Here is a 24,732-nt window from a genome sequence, read left to right on the forward strand (position 1 = left end):
TGGCTTTGTAGGAAGGCGTATAGTCTGTTCATATTTCTTTTGTGCTCAATAATTTTCCTGAACCCATCACCAGCATTGGTCTCACTTTGTTTGCCTTTAACTCTCCTATACATTATAACAATCATTCTGATCCTGCAGGAACTATGTACTGCAATTCACAAACCAGATTAATCTGATTTTACTTAGATAATAACATTATTTGTAAAATGTGCTTAGAGGAGCATACTAGGTTTTTGTTAATTGAATGGAAGAGTCATTTTACTTTTGTAATATCTTGAATTTCATTTTTCTAGGTTCAGGTTTGGCCCCTGAAATGAATTAGCAGCAAGCTGTTATGGGATGAGATGGCTGTGAGCATAGACACCCAATGCCTAAGCTATTGGCAGGCTAAGCATAGGGTCATAGAGCTGTATGAATGACAGTTTGTGATCCATCACTTATATCACATAAAAGGTGATAAAATAAGATACCTTCTCTAGTGGAGTACAACGGTGGTGGTATTATTAGGAAAAACTCAAGACAAGAAATCCCTGTAATTCCTGCGGCTGCTGATTTTACTTTTAAAGATACTCTTACGTAGTTAACCAAATTGGCACACAACCAAGAAAAAAGACCTCTTCAGTCCCACAAATGTCCTTCTGATGCAGCTAGAGGAACAGATAGCCATTATGGTAAGATTCTCCTGCCTGCTCTGAATAACTCTTCATTGTTGTATGAGTTTCATTCATGAATTGGGAGCCAACGTAGTTAAATTCTCAAACCAGCTCTCTTGCAATCTTATTGCCGACATCCACCTCTTGGGAAGTTTTCCCCTTGTCCAGTTTTGCAAAGATGAGGTTAATAAAAATTTCTGGCTGTTTGTTTTCCAGAATGTTACAGCGAACCATCGTGCCAGTGATGTGATTATGTGTGAGGGACGACCCCAAGTCCTTAGTGGGCGCTTCATGTATGGTCCGCTTGATGTCGTAACTCTCACTGGAGAGAAGGTAACCAAGGATTTAGTTCTAGGGGTGATTCACCGGGGCAAGTGAACAGTGGGGTAGGTTGTAATGCTGGCATGGACCTCAGCAAGCAGCATTACTTGCTGCGTGCCTTCTCTTTTCTGATGGGCATGTAAACATTAGGCAAAAAGTTCCACTTGTGAATGGCTGTCAGCCCTTCAGGGTAGACCAGACCTAGAAACCAATGCTGTGTAGGTCAATACTACTTTTATTGTAATACCTATAGTAACAGAATCTTGCAAGTCTGAATATCTTCATGTGGACAAGGGAGGGGCTTGAGATGTTTTCTCAAGTTATTTTCTTGGCCCGGGCTCAGGCTCCTTTTTTCTGACTTGGTGGCGGCTTTTCCTCCTGTCCTTCAAGGCCATTCCCTCTTCCCTCTACAGCGGCAGAAAGATTAAGAACTGATACTGGACCAGGGGCAAGGCTTTCCTGGGACTAAGGCGGGGAACAGAAATAAGCAGGATGAAACTGCAAATTAAAGCTAAGGCAAGACTATGGGATGGAACGTGGCCTCCAGATTCTTAGATTCTCCATTTCCCCAGGGTTAGAGTTGTGCTGAGGTTATCAACAATATGAGCCTGGGGGACAGTAGTCTAAAATGAGAGGGTGTTTTTTGGGGGGGAGAGACTGAAAGAAGCCATTCAGATTAAAACTGTGGAGGAGAGCAAGTGTTAGGATACAAGGACAGGAAAATAATTCACAGGCAAAATGGAGTAGATGTGGCTGGGGCTGTAGCAGGAAAGTGCCACGATTGAGCCCTGAGAAGGCAAAGAATGGAAGTTTTCCAGAGGGACAGAGGAGTTGTAAGAAAAGGGGAGTAGAAATAAACAGAATATGAAAAGGTGGTAAGTGGAAAATGGATTTTTAAAAACCAGCCTAAGAAGAAGATGGGAGTGAAGGACGGGCTTATGCTTTCTCCCTTCGTTGCTAATAACAGTTGTAATTTCTCAATCTGAAGGTGTTATTTGTGGCTAGCAGTGCAGTATAACAGGTCCATGCAATGAGGTGAACACTTCTGTCCTGATCTCTTTTTCCAGGTGGATATCTACATCATGGCACAGCCATTGTCAGGGAAATGGGTACATTATGGCACAGAAGTGACAAGTGGCAGCGGGAGGCTTTCTTACACCCTTCCTGAAGAGAAGATGCTGGGCATTGGCATGTACCCTATCCGTATGGTGGTGAGGTGAATGCATGGTAGATCCTTTCCTGTGCTTGATCTCTTGGGCAGCCTCCTCTGTGCCAGATATTCTCTTCTACCGTCCAGGAAAGCTTGTAACATAATATATGCATACATCCATAAAGTGCTACAAAATTATTTATTATTTTGGTTGCAGCACATTATTGTGGAATGTGACCTTCTGGACCGAAATGGTTAAAGTTTGACCTTGGCAGCTATTTATCACACAGGTTGAATTGTTACAATCCAGTTGCCTGCCAATGAAAGTAAGCAACTGGTGACCCTTTAGACGTTGCTGAACTGCAATTCCCAGCAGCCCCAATCAGCATGGCAGATGTGCGGATGCTTGGAAGTGTACTTCACCAACAGGTTCCCTATTCCTGCAGGTTTATGGTAATAGTTGAACTCCTTGGCCTTTTCCTTCTTTGGTTTTCTGAACTGTAGGGAAAAAAAACCCACCCTCACTTGCTTCTATCCTCATGGCTTGTTTGGATGCAGAAGTTGAACATTTCTGATTCTGAGTGTGCAGGAATATTTGCTTGTGGGCTGACACCTTTCCATCTCTCCACAGAGGTGATCACACCTATGCTGAGTGCTTTCTGACAGTGGTAGCTAAGGCCACACCTTGTGTCGTCTTTAGTATTGATGGCTCCTTCACAGCTAGTGTTTCCATTATGGGCAGTGACCCCAAGGTGCGCGCTGGTGCTGTTGATGTGGTAAGGTAGGTTAATAGCCCTCGCCAGAGACTCCTTGTATTTCTTTGAGCCATCTGATCTACTGTTTCTCTTTCTTAAGGTCTCCAAAGTCTGTGCCAGGACTGTGGAGAAATTCTTATATATGTTACATTCCTAACAGATTTATGCTCTGGTATGCTTCCTCATCCTGTAAATCTTTTTCTCCCAATACTCAGCTTAATTATTTTTTCTCAATCAAGTGCAATTTTTTTTAAAAAAGAAAAGATCTTTAGTAAGTAAGTAATAAAAAGGCAATTTAAAGCACCAATTGAAAACAGTTCTACTATTTTCCTTCACACTTACATTAAGGTTGCTTGCCAGTTTCCATATTTGTCAGTGCCAACATGCTGTCAAGATAGATTTCTTGGAAGAAGCTTTTGTTAAAGCAAGTGGATTTCCTTTTTTTCTACTTTATAGTAACATTCCAAGCATCACTGTTCTCTTTAAGAAAAGTAGAGAGAGAAGGCCTGTGCACTCACTCTCTTAGTTTTAATAAACGGTCTGATAGTTGAATATTGAATATTAGGATTTCCTGTGAATCAGACTGGGTTCATTCCAACAATTGTTACAGAATGCAGATTCTTCTTCTAATATAACTGTAGTTATGGAAAGAAAGGATGTCTTTATATAACATCCCAAATTAACACATGAAATGTATTGCAGTAAGAGAGAATTCCTCCAGATGTTGGACCACAAATCCTAGAATTCCTAGCCAACATAACAAACTCAAAGGTGTCAGATTCAGAGAAAGCTGCTGTAAGATAAGGGTATTGCCCACTGAGGGGGTTTTAGCAGACTCATGGCGGAGGGGAGATGGGTCTCTCAGTAACTCTTCACTTCACAGTAACAGAATGGACCTTCTGTTGTTCAGAGTCAGTGTACCATGAAGGAAGGTACCCTTGATAACCATTCCCTCCCTGCCCTGGTTGTGACTTTTCCAGAGGTAAGACATATTTATAATCTGTCTCGCCATTATGCATTGAACACGCATCGATGGATCCTTGGTCTGCTTTTGTAAACAGGAACAGCATGACTCAACAGGGCCATTCTTTAAGGAAACATGGTGCAAAAATGCTATAAACACAAAATGCCCTTTTGTTGTAGCTTTGTCATAATCAGGCCCAACAATATCTCCCAGTTATAGTCCTTCTGTCTTCATATTCCAGAGTAGGGACAGGGAATTTGGATGTTATGAACTACCACTTTCACACCCCTTTGCTGTGTTGAAGGACACTAAACAGAATTATCTGAAATACTTGGAGAACACTAGGTTTTTAGTTTCTTCCCCAGAGGTAATTATCTTTCCCTCTGTTTTTGTAGGCATTGGCAAGATTCTGGTTTCATGATAATCTATGTGACAGGGCGTCCAGACATGCAGAAGCACCGAGTGGTGGCTTGGCTTACCCAGCATAACTTCCCTCATGGCATTGTCTCTTTCTGTGATGGCCTCACGCATGACCCTCTCCGCCAGAAAGCTGCCTTTCTACAGGGCCTTCAGCAAGAGGTGTGTAACTGCTTGTGTTCTTGCACAACCAGGAGAGGTACAGAATCAGGATGCTACTCTGGTATAACTAATGGGACTTGTGGAAAAAGTTGAAGGAGTACCACAGGAGAAGGAAGAGGGAAGTCAGGGAAGAATGCCACTGAGGTGGCATATTAGGGCCCAGCTGTCAGAGGGATGGCCTCTCCTGGTGTGAATCTGTCTTGCTGTAACATTCTGCAGAAGAGGCCTCATTGACATGCTTATCTGGGTGGCATATGGGGGAGAACCTTTTCCCACATCGCTGCCAGGTCAGGCTGCGTAATGCACTCCCTCTGGAGTTGTGTTGGCCCTTCCTCTTTTAATGTTTACAAAGTGTGTAATGATGCATCACTTTCACCAGGCTTTGAATGGTTAATTGGTGTTAATATTAATTTTAATTTGTGGCTTTGGCACTTTTATCTTCTGTATTTTAGTTATTGTTGCACATGTACAGTGGGGCAAAAAAGTATTTAGTCAGCCATCAATTGTGCAAGTTCTCCCACTTAAAAAGATGAGAGAGGCTTGTAATTTTCATCATAGGTATACCTCAACTATGAGAGACAAAATGGGGGAAAAAATCCAGAAAATCACATTGTCTGATTTTTAAAGAATTTATTTGCAAATCATGGTGGAAAATAAGTATTTGGTCAATATCAAAAGTTCATCTCAATACTTTGGTATATATCCTTTGTTGGCAATGACAGAGGTCAAACATTTTCTGTAAGTCTTCACAAGGTTTTCACACACTGTTGCTGGTATTTTGGCCCATTCCTCCATGCAGATCTCCTCTAGAGTAGTGATGTTTTGGGGCTGTCACTGGGCAACATGGACTTTCAACTCCCTCCAAAGGTTTTCCATGGGGTTGAGATCTGGAGACTGGCTAGGCCACTCCAGGACCTTGAAATGCTTCTTACAAAGCCACTCCTTCGTTGCCCGGGCGGTGTGTTTGGGATCATTGTCATGCTGAAAGACCCAGCCACGTTTCATCTTCAATGCCCTTGCTGATGGAAGGTGTTCACTCAAAATCTCACGATACATGGCCCCATTCATTCTTTCCTTTACACAGATCAGTTGTCCTGGTCCCTTTGCAGAAAAACAGCCCCAAAGCATGATGTTTCCACCCCCATGCTTCACAGTAGGTATGGTGTTCTTTGGATGCAACTCAGCATTCTCTCTCCTCCAAACACGACGAGTTGAGTTTAGACTAAAATGTTCTACTTTGGTTTCATCTGACCATATGACATTCTCCCAATCCTCTTCTGGATCATCCAAATGCTCTCTAGCAAACTTCAGACAGGCCCAGACATGTACTGGCTTAAGCAGGGGACATGTCTGGCACTGCAGGATTTGAGTCCCTGGCGGCGTAGTGTGTTACTGATGGTAGCCTTTGTTACTTTGGTCCCAGCTCTCTGCAGGTCATTCACTAGGTCCCCCCATGTGGTTCTGGGATTTTTTCTCACCGTTCTTGTGATCATTTTGACCCCACGGGGTGAGATCTTGCGTGGAGCCCCAGATCGAGGGAGATTATCAGTGGTCTTGTATGTCTTCCATTTTCTAATTATTGCTCCCACAGTTGATTTCTTCACACCAAGCTGCTTGCCTACTGCAGATTCAGTCTTCCCAGCCTGGTGCAGGTCTACAATTTTGTTTCTGGTGTCCTTCAACAGCTCTTTGGTCTTGGCCATAGTGGAGTTTGGAGTGTGACTGTTTGAGGTTGTGGACAGGTGTCTTTTATACTGATAACAAGGTCAAACAGGTGCCATTACTACAGGTAACGAGTGGAGGACAGAGGAGCCTCTTAAAGAAGTAGTTACAGGTCTGTGAGAGCCAGACATCTTGCTTGTTTGTAGGTGATCAAATACTTATTTTCCACCATGATTTGCAAATAAATTCTTTAAAAATCAGACAATGTGATTTTCTGGATTTTTTTTCTCATTTTGTCTCTCATAGTTGAGGTATACCTATGATGAAAATTACAGGCCTCTCTCATCTTTTTAAGTGGGAGAACTTGCACAATTGGTGGCTGACTAAATACTTTTTTGTCCCACTGTATATTTACTTGAATAGGAAGGGCCTGAAATTAATTTAAAATTTAAAAATGTCTTTGCTTATTTGTTGTAGGCAGAGGTCACTATTGTAGCTGCGTATGGTTCCACCAAGGACATCTCAGTCTATAGCTCTTTAGGGCTCCCTTCAACCCAAATCTACATTGTGGGCCGGGCTGTGAAGAAATTGCAAAGCCAGTGCCAGGTATGGAGTTGGCTCAGCTGTTGTCCTGCACGGCCAGCTGAGGGACCAGGGACCAGTGCCGCGCTATGATAAGGCCCCCTTGCAAAGGCTGTGGCTCATTAAGCAGTGGGTGGGCTGGGGAAAAGCAGGTGTTAGCTGCCTCAATCTTTCTCCTTGCAGTTCCTTTCAGACGGCTACGTTGCCCATCTAGCCCAGCTGGAAGCAGCATCTCTCGCCCACTCGCCGAAGGGGACAACAAGGCCCACCTTGGGTAAAGGCAGTTATGGCTGCCCTGCTCCTGTTGACTTCCTGCGCAAGCAGAGCCAGCTGTTGCGCTCCCGGGGACAGAGCCAGGTTGAACGAGAGGGGACAGGAAGTGTCCAGCCCCGAGCCAAAATCCGCAGTGTCAGTCTGAAGCTAGAGAGTGAGGAGTAAACCCAAGAGGGAAAGTCTCTGCATTTTCTTACTTGCAGCAGCGGATGCCCGGATTGGGCCTGTAGAGGCCACAGATGGGAGAGAAAGAAGCTAAGAACACCATGCAGATAGGGAGAGAGAGGGCTGTGCCTTGAGGGGTCAGAAGCTGGCAGACAGTGCCGCTAGGACAAGGAGGAGAGAACTTCCATACAATCCCAGAGAGCGTTCCGTTCCCATTGGCCCCAGTTCTTGGCTTCTATTTGTGGTCTTCGTTGACCGACAGTGCAGCCAGTGTTCCTGAACTCATACCTCCTAGGGATGGGTGGAGGGGAAGGGCACAATGGGAATCCATTCATACTCTCCCCTTATTTAAACTGTGCTATGTTGTTTGTGAATTCCTTTTTTCAGAATGTGAGGCCTTTTAAGACTGGGTTATATCCATTCTCCCAGTCTCCTCCTAGGTGAGGCAGTGGCCCCAATGATTTCCCAAGTCTTCCCACAGTCCTCTACAGTTTAAGGTAGGGTGGATGGTTCAGAAAAAAAGTACATCTATCTATCTATATATCTCCATATAAATATATATGGATTCCAGCATGGCCATTTCACTCCCAAGGCTGAGTGCTGTGCTCCAATCTCTACTTCACTTCTCAGCCCTAATCCTGCCTATACCTTCTTGGTCTTTGGATATCTGCATGATGCTGCCTTTCTGTGCATGTATTGTGTCCGGAATGAGAGCACAGAAGAGTCAGGTTTAAGGATGAATCTGTACTTCCTTTCTGGACATTTGGGGGTGGGGGTGGGATTTACTTCACTGTGTCCGAATTGCTGGGAAGTAGAGAGGCAGGAAGAAGAACCCTGCTTTGGAGGATTTATGGAAATTCTGCAATTCTTTCAATGTGTTAAGAAAACTGAATAAAATTTAAGTATTAAACATTATAAATGTCTTGAAGAAGCAGTTGGGGTTTCTAGTTCAGCATTCTTTTAGATTTCAGTAGGGATGGACGCTCTTAAATAGGAAATTAAATTCCACCCCACAGATGTAAATGTAAGTGTGTGTGTATTTATATACTCTCTCTGTGTGTATATCTCTCGGTTAGACTATGCAATGTACTCTACATGGGGCTACCCTTGAAGAGTATCCGGAAGCTACAGCTGGTTCAAAATGCGGCCGCACGGACAATATTGGGTGCCCCAAGGATGGCACATATAATACGTTTGCTGCGGGAGCTGCATTGGGTGCCAGTTTGCTTCCAGGTCCAATTCAAGGTGTTGGTTATCACCTTTAAAGCCCTGCATGGCATGGGGCCAGGTTACCTGAGGGACCGTCTCACCCCCATCACATCAGCCTGTCTCAGCCAGTCAGGCAGAGAGGGCATGTTGAGAACCCCGTCAGTGAGAGAATGTTGGCTGGCGGGGCCAGGAGGAGAGCCTTCTCTGCCGTTGCCCCTGCCCTGTGGAACATTCTCCCCCCAGAGGTGCGGTGGGCCCATACCCTCCCAGTTTTCCAGAAAGGATTTAAGACCTGGGCTCTGTCAGCTTGCATGGGGCGACAAGAGTTGTAATCAATCCTGGGGGTGGCTGGTGCCCTGATGACACTTCCTGAGCAGTTCGCCAATTTTATCATTCCTTGGAATTTATTACTTATTTAAGATTGTTTTATATTGTATTTTAGTTTATTTTATTTCTTCTGTGAACTGCCCAGAGTTGCTTTTTAATGAGATGGGTGGTGACCATTTTGATAAATAAACAAACAAACGAATCATATAACACTAAAAACAATAATAGAAGGTTGGAGCTTTAAGGAAGAGCTCACTTTCACTTCTCTTTCTTCCTCCACTGAGATAGGAGAGGCAACAATCATTCCCAGCCTCTTCCTGTGTATGGAAGAAAGGATGAACTTTTCTCTTACCAAAGCATTTCTAAATTTCTCCAATGCAGTAGCTGCTGAAGGGGGTGGGGTTGGAAAGTGCTTATCTATACTGTAATCTGTTCATACAATTTGCAGTTCCCCAACTGGAATATGAAAAAAAGATAGGTTTAAGTACTGAAATCTAAATGCTACTTGGAGACACTATACCGGTACACGGAATATCTTTCCCTGGCATTCTGTGCCAGTTTTCAGGTAAAGACCTAATATGCAAGCTACCAGGAGGGGGATGTGTAACTGGCCTCCATGATAGAAAATGTAAAACATTTATTGCAATGTGCTCTATGTGGGGCTGCCCTTGAAGAGTATCCAGCAACTTCAGCTGGTACAAAATGCAGTGGCGTGAGCAGTTATGTGTATTTCTAGTAGAATACACATTACCCCTCTGCTTTGTGGGCTGCGTTGGTTACCAGTGTGTTTCCAGGTCCCATTCAAGGTGCTGGTGTTGACCTTTAAAGCCCTTCATGGCACGGGGCCAGGCTATCTGAGGGACCGCCTCTCCCTGATTTCATCTGCCCATCCTACCAGATCCAGCAGAGAGGGAATGTTATGGGTTCCATTGCCTAGGGAAATACATTTGGCAGGCCCCAAGCAGCAGGCCTTTTCTGCTGTGGCACCTGCGCTGTGGAATCTTCTCCCCCCTGAGGTGAGACTGGCCTCATCATTGTTGAGCTTCTGGAAGTCCCTTAAGACTTGGCTATGCCGGCAGGCCTGGGGACTCCAGGGGACGGGGGAATTAGTGAGGTGGCTCCCTTATTTTTAACTTCTTTTTATTCTCTGTTTTATTTTGTTTTATATTTTTTCAATGTATTTTACTGTATTTAGCTTTGTTGTATGCTGCCCAGAGTCGCCTGTGGTGAGACAGGCAGCTATATAAATTGATTTAATTAATAAATAAATAATAAATTTTTCGGTGGGGGGAGGAGTGTGGCAGCACAGTAGATTGTGACTCAACCTGTTCTACTTCACTGCCTGCCTGCCAGTTCTTTATTGTGGTCCCTGAGATTCAACCATTTAGGCTCCGAGCCTCTGCAGCAATGCATGATGTGACCTTCCAGAGTTCAAGATAGCTTCACTAGCACAGCAACTCAAAAAAAATGACAGAAAAAGTCCTCAACAACTGTAGCCTGGAAGCCTAAGGAAAGAGGGGAGGTGAAAGTTGACCTTGACTAATGTGGCCCCAGAAGCTCTTCTAGGACCAGCCAAACCTGTACCAACCATGATTGATGCTTCAAGCAAGAGGCTCTCCAGCTCTGATTCCTTGCTGGAGGTGCAGCTAGTTGAACCCCACATTGGAGGGTGAGATTAAGGATAAGTTCTCATCACAACCTTTACTGTGCTACTGATCTATTTCTAGATTCAACAGGCAAAAGCAGATACTCAGCTGACTCGGTTCATTCCATCCTTTTTGACCTTTTTGGAGGTTATGCAGCCATTTTATTTCCCTCACAGTAATTGCCTGTGTCTCTGAAATCAATCCTGTGCTCTCTCTTTGGGAAAGAGATTATGTGAGTTTCCATTTGTTTAAGGATTCACTGAAATGTACAGTTTGATCAGGGATGCCTAAACCTTTGCATACAGCTATGGATAAAAGGCAGCCATGAAGACTTTGGATTCCAGCCTTACAGTTTCCATACATCCTGTATATGAACTTTGTTGACATGGAGAGAAGAATTCAGTTGAAACATACTACTTTGTCCTAACAGGCAACTTGCAGAGAACAAGCATGTAAAGAAATAACATTTAATTTAGTCTGCAAACTATTCTTTCCCACAGCCAACAGCTCAAGTGTGGAGTTTACCAGCTCAAGGCAGGTGTCGGCATAAAACAGTATAGAAGACATATCTTACAGTTTCAGTGACAGGCTGTAGAATGCATCTGGTCTGAATTTTTCTAGATTTAGAAACTATAAGCAACACTTAACTATTTGCAAATGTAAACTTTACTAATTTTAATACTCAATTTAATTATTAAACATACCTTTTGTGTTATGTATTAAAATTACTAGCTGCCTTGAGTAGAAAGTGGGATAGAAATCAAAGAAAAATTGAGTTCAACAAACTAGCTCCTGTGTTCATTTGGCTGGTGAGTATGAATTCCAGGTTTTGCAGGTTCTCAGGTGCCTTTCTCCTTGTTTCTCTCACCTACTCTATTTCTTCTGATTATCATTGTTTATTTACACAAGGGAGAAGTGAAAGAGTAATGACAATAAGTAACAGCAGAGTCAGGGCACTAAGGACGGTGTGACATTACGTTTCTATTGCACATGGCACCTAGCATATGGCAGTTATCACCAGTCTTCAGAGATAGTCCTCTGCCTCTCCTTTTTATTTTTAAGGAAGAAAAAGAGTTATCCCATTAGTTGAACCAACTGAGTTGTGCTAGAGGGAAGAACACACTTATGTGGGCCCTTTCAGGGTTTCATAGATCACCCAGGGCTTCAGCAACACTAATGACAAATGAGGTGAGATATTCTCCAAGTGCCTTCAGGAAACCATCCAGTTGTATCATGTACCTGGGTTGGATCATTTTAATCTGCCCCCCCCCCCCGCACCCCCAGAGGTTTATAGCAGCTATTAATCTAAAACTAACCAAAGAGTGATCTGTCTCTGATAAGAGTTAGGCCTCCTTCATGTTCACTGGTGCCAATTGAACAGAATATCATATCCACCATGTAACCTGTTGCCAGACACAAATTAGGACAAGCCCATGACCAACATGACTATCGGCCTTCCCAGGTAGACCAGACAGGAAACATGACTGGATGAACTAATTCTACTATATTGTAAGGCTACATTAACAGAATCATGCAAGTCTGAAAGTACAAATCTCCCACCATCTCTTTTTACACACTGCTAAGTTAGGGAGGGTCCTTTCTCAGTTTCTTTCTTGGCCCATAATTCAGCTGTGGCTCTCCCCTTTAACTGATCATTCCCTGGGCAGCATCTCTCCCCCAACCCCCCAGTCATTCCCACATACCATTACAATGACAGATGGGAGGTCCTGAGCACTCAAGTGCAACCTTCCTCTAATCATTGAAGTGCTTCAAGACAAGCCTAAGGTTATTCATTGCCCCCACAGAGGTTACCCCAGTTAGCTCAGGAAGAGAGACTGTTGCACAACCAGCAAGCACTGAAAATTGCAGGCTCTTGTTCGCTGGTGAAATTCCTACTGAGTGCAGCCACCCCACCACCTGGCCTGGCCTGCTGCATCTCAGAGTAATCCAGCTAGCAGAGCTGAGAGAGCTTAATCCCCCCCCCTTTTCAGTTAAATCTCTGTAATGCATCCAGGTCAATGCTTTCATCCAAGATTAAATTCTGGATAATAGATGTTTTGCCAACAACTGACGTGGCAATAAAAAATGGGAACTCCGTGTTAGACATGTTTGTGGTTCAAATAGTACAACAGGCACTTTGCTGGATAATTTGAAGGATGTCTTTTCCACATCCCTGCTACTTCTGAACTTTCTTGCACTGAACAGTTGGTAGAGACAATGTGCTCTGAAGAGCTATTCACCCGTACTATTTTTATGCCATGCTATTTAAAAATGAAACAGGCATTTGATGTTTCTTCATTAGAGCTTATGGATTGAATCTTGGTGGCTTGAATGGTTAAGTTTGCTTTTGAATCACAAAAAACAAACCTGAATCAAATCGTGCTCTCTTTGAAACTCAGATCTCCAAACTGAATCAGATCAGGGCAGCTGAGTCACTTAGGCCTGGCATTTTCTAGAAATCTGAATATCTTCACAAGCAATTTAAAAAGTACCAAATCGTGTCAACCTATCAGATCTTCCATGTGTTTTTGTTGCAGCTAGTGAAACAAGGCGTATGTATTGAAACAAAAAATTATACATACTCAGAGAATAGACAATCAAGAAATGAGCAACTTACATTATTGGATTCTATGTTTTTAAAAGAAGAAAACTCTTCTAGGTGCACATTTATTCATTTATTTATAAAATACAGTAGAGTTCCCAATATACATGGGTGCGTATGTGTTTATTTTATTTTTTATTTATTTTCAAATTTGTATGCCCCCCAATGGGTGACTCTGGGCGGCTAACAATAATAAAAAAGAAGAAAAAACACAGGACTCTCCAGACATGGACATAATCTATAAATAGTTTTAAAAAACATATATTAAAAATGGGCTAAAAACCTCCTATAATTTGGCCCCAAAAAACCTGTAAGATGCTGGGGAGGGGACAACCCCTCACCCCACCAGCCATCTCCACAGGTGCTGGCCCCCAGGCCTTCTGGCACAGCCAGGATTTGATCTCTTTCCTGAAGGCCATGAGGGCCCTTCTGAGATTTGATCTCTTTCCTGAAGGCCCTTCTGATCTCTACCCGTGTTGGGTAGAGATCAGAAGGGGTCATTAAAAATTGAGTATGCATGTAGCTTGTTTAGTTCTGAGTATTTGTACCAGGCCCTCAAGAAGTATGCTAAACCTTAGTGAAAGAAACATACTGTATTCTAACACTAGAATTGATTATCTCCAGATTATTAAGGGAATGAATAATTATCAGTCATAATGCAAATTTTAAAATTAAGGCAGTTCCTTTTTTATTCAGGCTTGATTTTACATCTAGAGATTTATAACCATGAACATGGTGCAAAGCTCCCTCATGTTCAACCTACTCAAATTGAATATTCATGAACTAGGCAGCCTAGATGCCTGACTTTATTCAGGGAATTGACCCAAGATTCTCTTCTTAAAAGACCTTCAAGTGTGGAGATCTTGGTGCTCTCTAAGCTTGGTTATTTGCTTGCAGATGTTTCATTACCCAACTAGGTAACATCATCAGTGCTAGTGAGTGTGGGGTTTGCTCCCGGTTTATATACAGTAGCTTGCCCTGCCAGTTTTGGCGGGGGTGTGGTTTTCTCCTTGGTAGTTCCTTGATTAGGGTGTTGCTTTCAGCTTGAGTGTTTGCATGGTGGTAATCCCTGCTTATCTGGGTGCTGGGTGCTGGAGAGGATGTGTTCTGGTGTTTTTGTTTCCTTCTTAGCTTTTTTATTGTCTCTTTTTAATGGTGTGTAAATATAGTTTATTTCTATGTGTTTGTTGATGGCTGATTTGTCTGAATGCCAAGCTTCCAGGAATTCCCTAGTGTTTTTGGATTCAGCTTGGTCTAGGATACTCACAATTTCCAAGCTGAAACTATGGTTGAGTCTGTCCATGTGTTGTGAGGTTAAGGAGTTTTCATCATGTCTTCTGACTGCTAGTTGGTGTTCATGGATGTGCTCTGCCAGCCTTCTGCTTGTCTGTCCTACATAGTAGCTGTTACAGTCCTTATACTGTATGTTGTAGACAACTCTCTTTGAGCTACTGGGTCTTTTGGTTTACTTAAGATGTTTTGGAGGGCTTTAGTTGGTTTGTGTGCTATAGTAATGGTGTGTGGTTGTAATAATCTGTTGGTTGTTTCTGAGATTTTTTGATGTATGGTAGTGTTATCCTTTTCATAGCTTGTGTTGTTTATGCTGTAGTGGGTTGAATTGTCAGGCACTGTTTGATAAAATTGCATGGGTATCCATTTTGTTGGAAGATGTAGCAAATTAGAAGCTTAAGTCTATTGAAAAACAACCCACACTAAGTGTTCCATTACCAAAGTAACAATCTGACCTCCTACAAGAGGAGCTGTTTAAGAACATTATTCAGACTAATACAAATGCACTGCAGCAACCCAGAACACTAGAAAAAGGAAACAGACCACCTATGCAACATCTTCTAACAAAATGGATACCCCACAACTTTATCAAAAAGTTGAGATCAGTTTATGTGCCGCCTCCTCCTCCTCCTTCTTCTCCTTCTTCTCCTTCTTCTTCTTCCTCCTCCTCCTCCTCTTCCTCTTCCTCCTCTTCTCTTCTTCCTTCTCCTCCTCCTCCTCCTTCTCCTCCTCTTTCCTCCAATCATCAGGTCTGTTTTACTCTTGGCTTCTTTGGCCCTGCCTCCTTGTTCTATGCATCCACTGACAATGCTAGGGAGAAATACAGGCAATCTAACAGTGAAATTGATCTTATTCCTTCTTACTGATTATGCCCTGTGATGCTGACTCTTAGCAATCAAAAAGATTTTCTCCATGATGATCTGTCCCTAACTTGGTCCTTTAGGACTTCCAACTGTGTATCCATCACTGCTCTGAGTCCATCCACATTGCTGCTGGTCATCCTCTTTCCTTCTACCTTTCCCAGCTTCAGAGCCTTCTCCAGAGAGCTAGACCTTTGCACAATATGTCCAAAGTAGGATAATGTGAATCTGTTCACTTGTGGTCAAGTGAGAACTCTGGATTGATTTGTTTGTTGATCCATTTGTTTGTTTTCTTGGCTGTCCATGGTATTCTCAAGAGTCTTCTCCAACACCAAATTCCTTCTAGTCAATTTCTAATAAGTGTCACAATTCCTGTGGAAGAGGAGGAGAGCAGCAGCAGCTGTCTGGTTTCATTTTCACTGCATATATAAGTAGTATGCACCTAACACTTGCCCCACCCCATCTCTCAAACCTTGGGCCCAAGTGTGCTTTTATACAGTATCTTTTCTATACACATATAGAGGCTTATACTGCAACCTACAACTATGGTTAGAGCTATTGTGAAAAGCACATGGTTATTAAAATGCGCCCATGTTATTCCAGCACTATAACTAGCAGGGTCTTTCAAACAAAATGAAAGAAAGAACGGTCCTTTCACAGCAGGGATGGCTTCCTTCCATAATATCTGCTTTTTTTTTTTCAAAGTTCAGATAGACAAAACATGGTCTAAAAATGCAGAAGGAGAGGCTTGCTAATAATTTATTTTCTTTTAGGTGGAGTGGTGGTAGTGGTAGGGTTGAGGGGATTGTCATTGCTCCAGAAAATCTGATAGTTTAAGGAGCGGGACACTGTCTGTAGTCTTTAAAAAACAACAACTTTCCTATTGGTTAGCAGATAGGTGGGAGAGCTGTCTGGCTTACGGTGTTCCCTGACCTCAGTGTTTTGAGTCTGGCACTAATGAAGATAATTGAAGGGAGCCTTGAAGCTGGTTTGTGAACAGTTGGAGATAGAAACAAGATGAAAACTATGCTGTTTGGAAGTGCCCAATGTCTGAGCAACAGTCTTTGCTTTATTGTAATTTTTAGGATTGCTGAAGAGTGAGATTGGAACTCCAATCCAGTAGACAAAAATAGCAGGTATTTTCATTGAGAAGCCTTTGAAAAAGTATCTAACATGATGGTCCCAGAGAAAGTGATGGCTTCCAGAGAATACCAACAAGGCAGGTCCATTGTCAGCTGGATAACGAAGTTTATTTTTTAAATTAGATCTAGGAAGAAATCCAAACATGCTCCAGGAAAAGTTTTACATCTCTTTTCTTAACAAGCTGTTTGTTTAATAGCTACAGCAGTGTTTCTTAAACTTTTTTCCTCTCAGGACCCCTTCCTATTTTTAAAAATTATGAAGGACCTCAAAAGAGCTTTTGTTTTACGGGTTATATTTATCAATATTTACTGTATTAAAAATTAAAATGGATGCATTTGCTGCCGCTACTGGTTCTCATGATTGTTTGATGGGATTTTAATATTGCATTATTTTTCAACATAGGCTGGCAACTTAAATTTGATTTCCAGGACCCCTGAAACACTGGCCTACAGTAATCAAATGATTGTTTCAACCCGTTAGTCTCTTTGCTTATTGGTGAGGAATATGCTCTTCCTGCAGGCCTTTTCTGGCCCAATTCCTGACAGTTCCAGCTGAAAAACAAACGGGAGCAAAAGTCAGGGAAACTCTGGGGACTCAAAGTGGATAAACTCCTGACTTGTTTAAAGCAGTCTCCTACAATCTGTTCCACAGCACCTGGAGTGCAACATTGCACTTTGGGTTTGACTGCAGTTTTGTTTATTTTCCAAAGCAAAGTTATGCCAAGTAAGAATCAAGAGGTCACAGGATACCAGGCACTTTAAGGACACCTCTAAGCTTCTACTAGTAAACATAACTGTAGCCCATAATTTGTTGGTGTTCAGTGTAATGTGGAACAAAGTATCTTCTTCTTTAAACATTTCTAGGAACTCTGGTCCATTCAGCTATTTAACTATTCAGTTACAGTGTAATACTTTATGGCTGTATTTACCCAATAAACATAACCATAAACCATGGTTTACCAACCACATTGACCAATCCAGCCAATTGGTTTGCTGAGAAAATCCACCCAGCTATCTTAATTGCTGCATAAAGCATAGCTGCCACTGGATAGAAACTGGTCAAAGTTTCCATAGGTAGGACCTCTGATTCTTGGGGACTCAAGAGGAAGAACTAAGAAATAGCCTGTGTTTATGGTAGAGTTACCTCCCTTGGGCACACACACACATACATACATGCAAAAGTGAAGTACATGCTACACTCTGGTTAGCCTCTACATCCTTTCACAGTTATTTCCCTCCCCTGACAGAAGCCAGAGTTTCAGTTTTTAGCAATAGGGGAGAAAAGGCAAAGTTGTGTTTCCTAGAAAATGAAAGAGCTCTTGATTTGGCGAAAACCACTTTGTTTCAGCATTAAATTCACTTGCTGCCTAGTGTCAGTAAGAAGCCCTTTCTAAAATTTGTATTGCTTTTGGCAGGAAAGGGTGAAGTAGAATGAAAGGGAGAAAGTACCTGCTCCTAGAGTCAAACATTTGGTTCAGGCAGAACAAAAAGGGTTGTCTATGTAGTTAAATGGAAGGTAGAAAAATGGAAAGAAAAGAGCCAGACATATTGTACCTAGCATACAAAAGGAAGGAGAGATGACCACTGGTTGCAAGACTGCCTCCAGCTTATTGAGAGATGTATATAGATTGAGGTTGGGGATCTTGGGAATATTTTTATTTATTTATTTTATTTCTATTTCAAATTTGTCACCACCCATCTCACTGCAGAGTGACTCTGGGCGGTTTACAGTATCCCTTTGTTAGAGCATCCATCCCTTTTATAACTCTTCCCATTCTCAGAGCCCCAACTTTTGAGTAATCAGAAACCACTTTCCTCTGACAATAGAGTGCTATATGGATTTTCGGAACAGATCAACCCCCTAATTAAGTTCATGTTTACTCAGAAATAAGTTCCACTGATTCCAGCAGGGTTTCCCAATAAAGGTAAACCAAATGATTGCCCGTGATGCATTACGACTTGTCCCCTGCAGCCATTTCCCCTCCCATTCTTGCTACTTTATACATTCAAAGGCAGTATGTGTCAAAACAAGCTTAAATTAAATCCCGAGACAGAATAGCTGTTTGTAAATGATCAGTCTGGCTCAATTCCGTTTCTGAGGTTGGTTTGCAATGGGGTCACACTCTTCCTCTAGAGTAGGACCATGATTTGGATGTCCTCTTGGACTCATCTCCTGCCTAAGGGGCAGACAGAGATTGCAGCCAAGGGAGCTTTTGCCCAGCTTTAGTTGGCACACAAGTTGCAGCCCTTCCTGTCTGGGAAAGTTACTTATGCCCCCATCACCCTGTTTGAATCGAATATTCATGCAGGCCTAATACATTATAAATAACTATTCCAATACTTTCCATTTAAGCTCCATCTCTGCTATTCCAATTATTCTGTGAGTGCTGAAGATACCTTCTTGCCATAAAGCAACAGGTGGCTGCTAAAAATACTGAGGTGGTACTAGCAAATTGTACATCAGTCATGTTGTTTGCCTATCTCTTGGGAGAATGCAGCCATTAGGGGATTTGTACTATCAACAGAGACTTGATCTGCGTATATGAGATGATAGCTGTATGCATCTACTTATACGTAAAGATTACATGCATAGAACACAGACTTAATATTGGTTGGTAGAGAATGTAGCTAGGTAATGTATTAGCAATGTTGCAGAGGTTTGAAGAAAGCTGCGACAGTGGGGAGATCTGTATAATAGTGCCAGTCTATATATGTTCACTCAAAATTAAGTTCTATTTTGGTGGGACTTATTTCTGCATAAATGACTATAAGAATGCAGCCTAAACCTGCCAGCTTTCTGTACTCAGAATTGTGTTGCTTTAAATCAAGAAAAGACAGCTTGGTATCTTACAGGGATTTTTCAACTGCCTCATCCTCAATAACCCTAAAATATCTAAATATATTTAGATCAGCGCTTACTTGGATAAAGTACATGGTATCACTCTGCTCTTTTGTTCTTCTGATTCAATGCACTCAGTTTGGTTCTTTGTCTATTTTATTCTTACAACAACCCTGTAAGGTAGATCAGGCTAAAATATAATAATTGGTTTGAAAGCACCAGTGAGCCTCATCAGTGCTTATTATGTGGCTGGGATCATCTAGAACACTAAGCCAAAATGCAGTTGGTTAGTTTATGGCTCAGTTTATGACTCCAGGTGCTGCTGTGTGAGCCCAGGCAACTACATTTATTCAGTAAACCATGGGTTAATGCATTGCTCAATCCTAGCATGTTTGAAACAAATTCCCAAGAAAAGGGGGCTACCAGCTAGACCAAGAAGTTGCTATCCTGAAAAGAAAAACTAAAGGATGGAGTTTCAGTGTTGTTTTTCTTTCAGGCTGTAATGGCATGATTAAAAAAAACGGTTCAAAATAGTGAGCTAATAAATTCCTTTTGAGAGGCAGTTGAGTGTATTGTGTGCTGTTGTGTTTTCCTCCAACGAGAAAAGGCACAAAATCAAGAAATGGCAACTGCCTGGAAACCCCCGGTGGCCAGAGGCATCGGGCCATGAGCAACTCGTTTAAGGCAATAAAGTTGTTTATATTTAACAGGATAAATCTCCCTGGGGCTGTTGAAATCTTATTCAGAGAATCTGCTTGTTAACGTTAATCTAATTCTTAAAGCAGCAGCACTTTATTTTCCAGGTTTATGTGGAAGCCTGAAAAATAAATCTGGCAGCTTTAATAAATAGCAGCGAGGTTATGCATTTGCATAAGGTCCAAAATACTTCAAAATCAATTTTGGAGCATGCACAACACAAATAAATACAGGGAGTCCCTGGGTTAAGAGTGCCCGGTTTACGGACAACCCATAGTTAAGAACGGAGCCTATTGTAGCAAAATTTGAGTTAAATACACAATGATTGGAGTTAAATAAACAATGGTTCAAGTTCATTACACAATACTACTTATACAGTATCATACAGTAATACTGTTCTGGCTTACATACAAATTCGACTTAAGGACAGACCTTGGGAACGGAACTCATTCTTAAACTGGGGACTACCTGTAGATGCAAAATGTCACAGAAGTAGACAACAATGCTGTTGCTGCTTTCTCTTTTTAGCCCCATTGCGAACTCTCTTCTGCAGCCCCTCAAGTAAGCAAGGTGAAAGGGAAGAGCCGTGAGATGGATCTTCTCTCCTTTCTTCGCAAGGTTTAGAGACTGAGGCCAGCATCTTCAGTTTGTAACTTGAAAACGCACAATCCAAGCAACTGACCTCACCAGTCCACTTTGAGTATAAATTACCACTTCAAGAAAGGGCAGGAGTTCAGGCTTAACGTGGTTTTAGGCCTAAGAAGGACTCAGACACATTAGGCAAGGTTCAGAGGAAGGTGATCAGGGGGTTGGAAACTATGTTTTCCAAAGAGAGGTTGAAGGAACTGGTTATGTTGAACCAAAAAAAAAAAAAGACTCTGGGGAAATATATCAGTGCTCTTTAAGTTCCAGGAAGGGGGCAGGGGGTGGGTGGAAATATATAGAAGAAGGACATGACTTGTTCTCTACTATCCCCAAGATCAAGATATGGAAAAATGACCTTAAGGCCACTTTCTCATGAGGACTCTGCCCTAGTTGAAAAGTAGAGCTGTGATCCTATCATACTGGCTGCATTCAATAACTCAGTTTTATTATTTCCAGCTGAGCTGCAGTGCATTTGAAATCACAGTAAAGATATTTCCAGACGTTACTAGTTTCTTCATTCCCCGTTCTCACAAAAACAGCCTGGAAGATGACCCGCCATTGGCTTCATAGATGCCAGCACAGAGGTTCAGAGAACAAGGAATGAAAACCACTATCCGGTTCCAGTTGCCATTAAGTCCTGCAGCAACAATATGTTAAAGGAAAGTAAATTTAAATTTAGATTTATAAGGCTGTCTAACTGCAAGCCCCTTTCCCCATCCACATACTTCAGTTTACATTAATTTGTCTGATGGCTGCAAAAAGAGAGAAAAAATCTCAACACTTTCTGTGAGCAGGGAGCTGAAAATCCATCAAGCCACCTTTCCTTTTGAAAGACCAGACTCACTGATGAAGATACCATGCAAGAGCAGGAGGCAGGGTAAGGCCTAATCATCAGACGGGGAAACAGAGCAGCGGCATTAAACCACCACAGCAACTTAGCTTCACTGGGGTTTCAAGTGCATCAAAGCCAGATGTCAATAGGCTCAACTGCTAAGCAGGGAGGCTGTCGTGGGATTAAAGAAGTTCAGAGCTGATCCTGATAGAAATTGGAAAGTGGTATAAATTCTGCATGTGGGGGTGCCCTAAAATGGTGTGTGTATGTGTGGTTTCTAATACTGAAGCTCTACCGCACTTGAGTGAAGGTCCTTTAAGAAGGGAAAAGTAGTTTGACATGTTTCCAGCTTTTCCTCATAGGACCCTCTTAGGTTTTTTCTTTTTTTAGTATGCTATCAAACAAATACTCGTACTATTAGGGGAGAATGGGGAGGGATGTGTGCAAACAATTTATTTAATTTTCCTTATGCACAGAGTGAGGGGATTTTTTTTTTTTAACTGCAGGACCTGTGGCACTTAGGGATGGGGTACCAAGTGTACTTTTGCTCCCAGTCTCAGCACTGTAAAGCAAGCAGGTTTGAAAATGATCACAGATCATCTTCAAGTTAACTTTGCAAGGTTGGGAAGGGCCCAAAGTTACAGATAAAGGTCGACTCCCCAGACCTCAGAAGTACTTTGCAGGTGTTCTGTGGTTTTCTTCACTTCTGCTGTTATGAAATGCTGAAAACAGGAAGTGAAGATTACTGCTCACCATAAGGTCCTGCAGCAACAAAAACCATTCTTGTAGAATTGGTATGCATGTCATGTGTGAGTTCAATTTGTGCTAGCCCGGTGAGGGCATTCAATCTTCTGTTAGTGAAAACAATGTCCCCAGCTCTCAGTCCAACTTCTGCCAGTTGTATTAGCACTAGTTGTTCCCATAAACTTCACAAAGAAAACAGAAACTTGGTCCCAAGGACTCACCACAATCTGATGCTGCAGTTGACAAAAATCATCATCGACTGAAGTTTGCACATCTTCAAGTTGCCAAGGTTGAGAAACATTGATTTAGGGAGTAACACAGCACCCTGGGAGTTGGAGTCCCCACCCAACTGGAGGCATGAAGTTGAACAGCTTCAAGCATTTGGTAGTTCAGGGGGTGAGCACATAAAAACAGACAGCTGCTCTTCATTCCTGTACAGCTTGACATTGCACTGTTATGATTAGGGTTAGGGTTGATTTTATTTATAACACATTTATTTGTACACTACTCCATGCTTCTTGAGGAGGAAGAGTTGTGGATAACTAACATTATTAATCCTAAGTATAATAAATGAAAATATTCAAAAGCCCCTGGGCTCTAGCCTTCTGCCTGAGTATGTGACAAAGTTATAGTGCCAGGCCTTCAAGCTCTTCTGCATACTTGCGTGAGGGTGGGGGGGGGAGGTGCGGGGGGTGTTTCACATTTAAATACTTTATTGGTAAAGTATAACTAGAAGATATGATGAAGTACACCCAAAAATATAACATTGCTAATATAATCAAAAAAGAATATTCAAAATACTAATTAAATGAGTGACATTTGAAGAAATGAAAGATACGCCTATAAACAGTGGGCTGTTGCTCACAGAGAGATAAAGGAAATGAAGGAGTAAGTCTAGTCAGGCCATTCACCAAGGCCACTGTGTTGCATGAGTTGCAACCAGGAAATGCAGACAATGCACACAGTACTGATAAGTTGTGTGAGGAAGAGTTTGTGTGTCCTAGAATGCCTAAACTTCCCATGCCCGATGCTTACCTCAAAAACTCTGGGATGTCCCTGGAGGAATCTCTGCAGAAGGAGTCCAGCTTCTGACATGGCAGCTTCACAGCTTCTTGATAGAGCCCAAAGTTCTTGCAGGTTCCTAAACACAGCTGATTATCTGAACAGAAAAAATATCAAATAGATAGAACAGTGCTTTTTCCTGGAAGTCAGAATGAACCATCCTGATTGAAGACTTCTAATTATTTCCAAACCAGGAAGATTCACATGTCTTCTTTTGCCCTCTCCTATGCTAACTTCGTATTTCCTTCAGCACTCTTCCTAATAGTTATTCATAAATTCCCATCCAGTTTTACTAACATATATCTTTGCAGTGGTGATGTAGTCTTATGGAGTGGAGGTCTCTTTCCAGATTATTCCCTGTTTCTCTTCTCACCAGGAAGTTTACAAAATTGATCTGATTGTCTTGTAACAATATCAGGAAATGTCTCAATCTCCCCCCAAATGGACTGTTGTTGAAGAAACTTTCAACACCAGCATTGGCTAACTTGAAGCAACTCCTTCCTTATTCCACAAGGAGGTTAGCATAGGCATAGTAACATATGTTGTAATGGCAGCCTGAAATGTTTCCAGCACTGTAATCATAATTATCTAAACAATTTGGGGCAGTGGGGAGGAACAAATTAATCCCTCTTTCTCTGGCTCATCACTGTCATATTGTGGAAAGAATTTGATGGAAACAGCTGCACGCATGTAAAGTTTAGCACTGGGTGTTTCAAGGAAGAGTTGATCAAAATATATCCCAAACCATCTGAAGTTGAAATGGCAGGTTCATCGTGTTTGTTTACTTAGATCTTGTGTACTTAGCTCTGCAATGTTTTCCTGACATTTAAATTACTCATAGGCATGGATGATCTTTTTGCTGAAATACAAAGGCTGAAGGTTACCACCAAAAAAGGAGGCTTCAGCTTCACTAGAACTTTGGAAGGATATAGAAAGAGGTGGGTATTATATTTTTATTTAGAACTGACACAGGATGGAAGCACTAATATTTATACTAGTTGCACAGTGCCAAAACTGAGCACAAAAGATGTAATTTTTAAGCTCAGGAGAATACAAAGAATTCAAGTAGTTTTCAAGCCAACTTAAGCAACATCCCTGTGTTTAGCAGGTGACGCAGATGAGTAAGGAGACCACCCTGCCTCCTGAATTAAACTGAAGAGGAAGTAGTTTGAAACCATTAAATCCTTTCCTTTTTTACATGAGCTGGGATTTCAAACAGTATCTTGATTATTTTCCTTCCATTTTTATTTTAAAGTTTATCTATTTATCTTAAACATTTTATAGAAAGAAATGCAAAAAATGGAAAAGAAAGGGAAATATACAAAACAACAACAACAAAATCAACTACCAACTTAACAAAAAACACCACACAAAAGAAGGCTTTATTTTCTTTAATGCTGATTTAGAAACTTGTTTGAGGTTGGATGAATAAGTGATATATAGAGATAGTTTTCCCCAAGCAGTATCTTAACTTGCAAGCTGCTGATAAGAGGGAACTACTCAAAAACAAAACTAAGAGCAGTCAAATGTTCTTTTGCAATTATAACTTTTTCTGTAAATTCATGAGGCTACTTCTTGATTTTTTTTTAACCAGTGATTTACAGCACCACTGGAAGGGCCTGGCAACCCCATTTTTACCCCTACACCTATGATGCTGGACATAGCTTATCCCTGGCCACAGTTTACAATCTTACCATGCTGTTTTCTGTTGCCCAAAACACAGAGGAGAGTAAA

General features: G+C 41.9%; 1 protein-coding gene across 3 annotated transcripts in view; it reads left to right on the top strand.

The window, feature by feature from the left end:
- PITPNM1 (phosphatidylinositol transfer protein membrane associated 1) overlaps positions 1-11,534 on the top strand; it is a 36,150-nt gene extending 24,616 nt beyond the window's left edge. Inside the window, exons 19-24 of one of the 3 annotated variants that reach the window (XM_007440695.3) lie at positions 870-986; positions 2,042-2,190; positions 2,756-2,905; positions 4,239-4,422; positions 6,562-6,690; positions 6,850-11,534. In XM_007440695.3, coding sequence (XP_007440757.1) covers positions 870-986; positions 2,042-2,190; positions 2,756-2,905; positions 4,239-4,422; positions 6,562-6,690; positions 6,850-7,104 — 984 coding nt within the window. In that variant the 3' untranslated portion in view covers positions 7,105-11,534. Of the gene's footprint in view, positions 1-869; positions 987-2,041; positions 2,191-2,755; positions 4,423-6,561; positions 6,691-6,849 lie in introns of those variants that run through there. The other 2 variants (XR_015797145.1, XM_025174704.2) reach the window with 2 other exon arrangements.
- Positions 11,535-24,732: the final 13,198 nt, after the last annotated feature.

This window comes from Python bivittatus, unplaced genomic scaffold, assembly GCF_059951505.1.
Source record: "Python bivittatus isolate LINGU-HERP-01145 unplaced genomic scaffold, Pbiv_v1 ctg000480_np1212, whole genome shotgun sequence".
In the NCBI taxonomy this organism is placed as follows: domain Eukaryota; kingdom Metazoa; phylum Chordata; class Lepidosauria; order Squamata; family Pythonidae; genus Python; species Python bivittatus.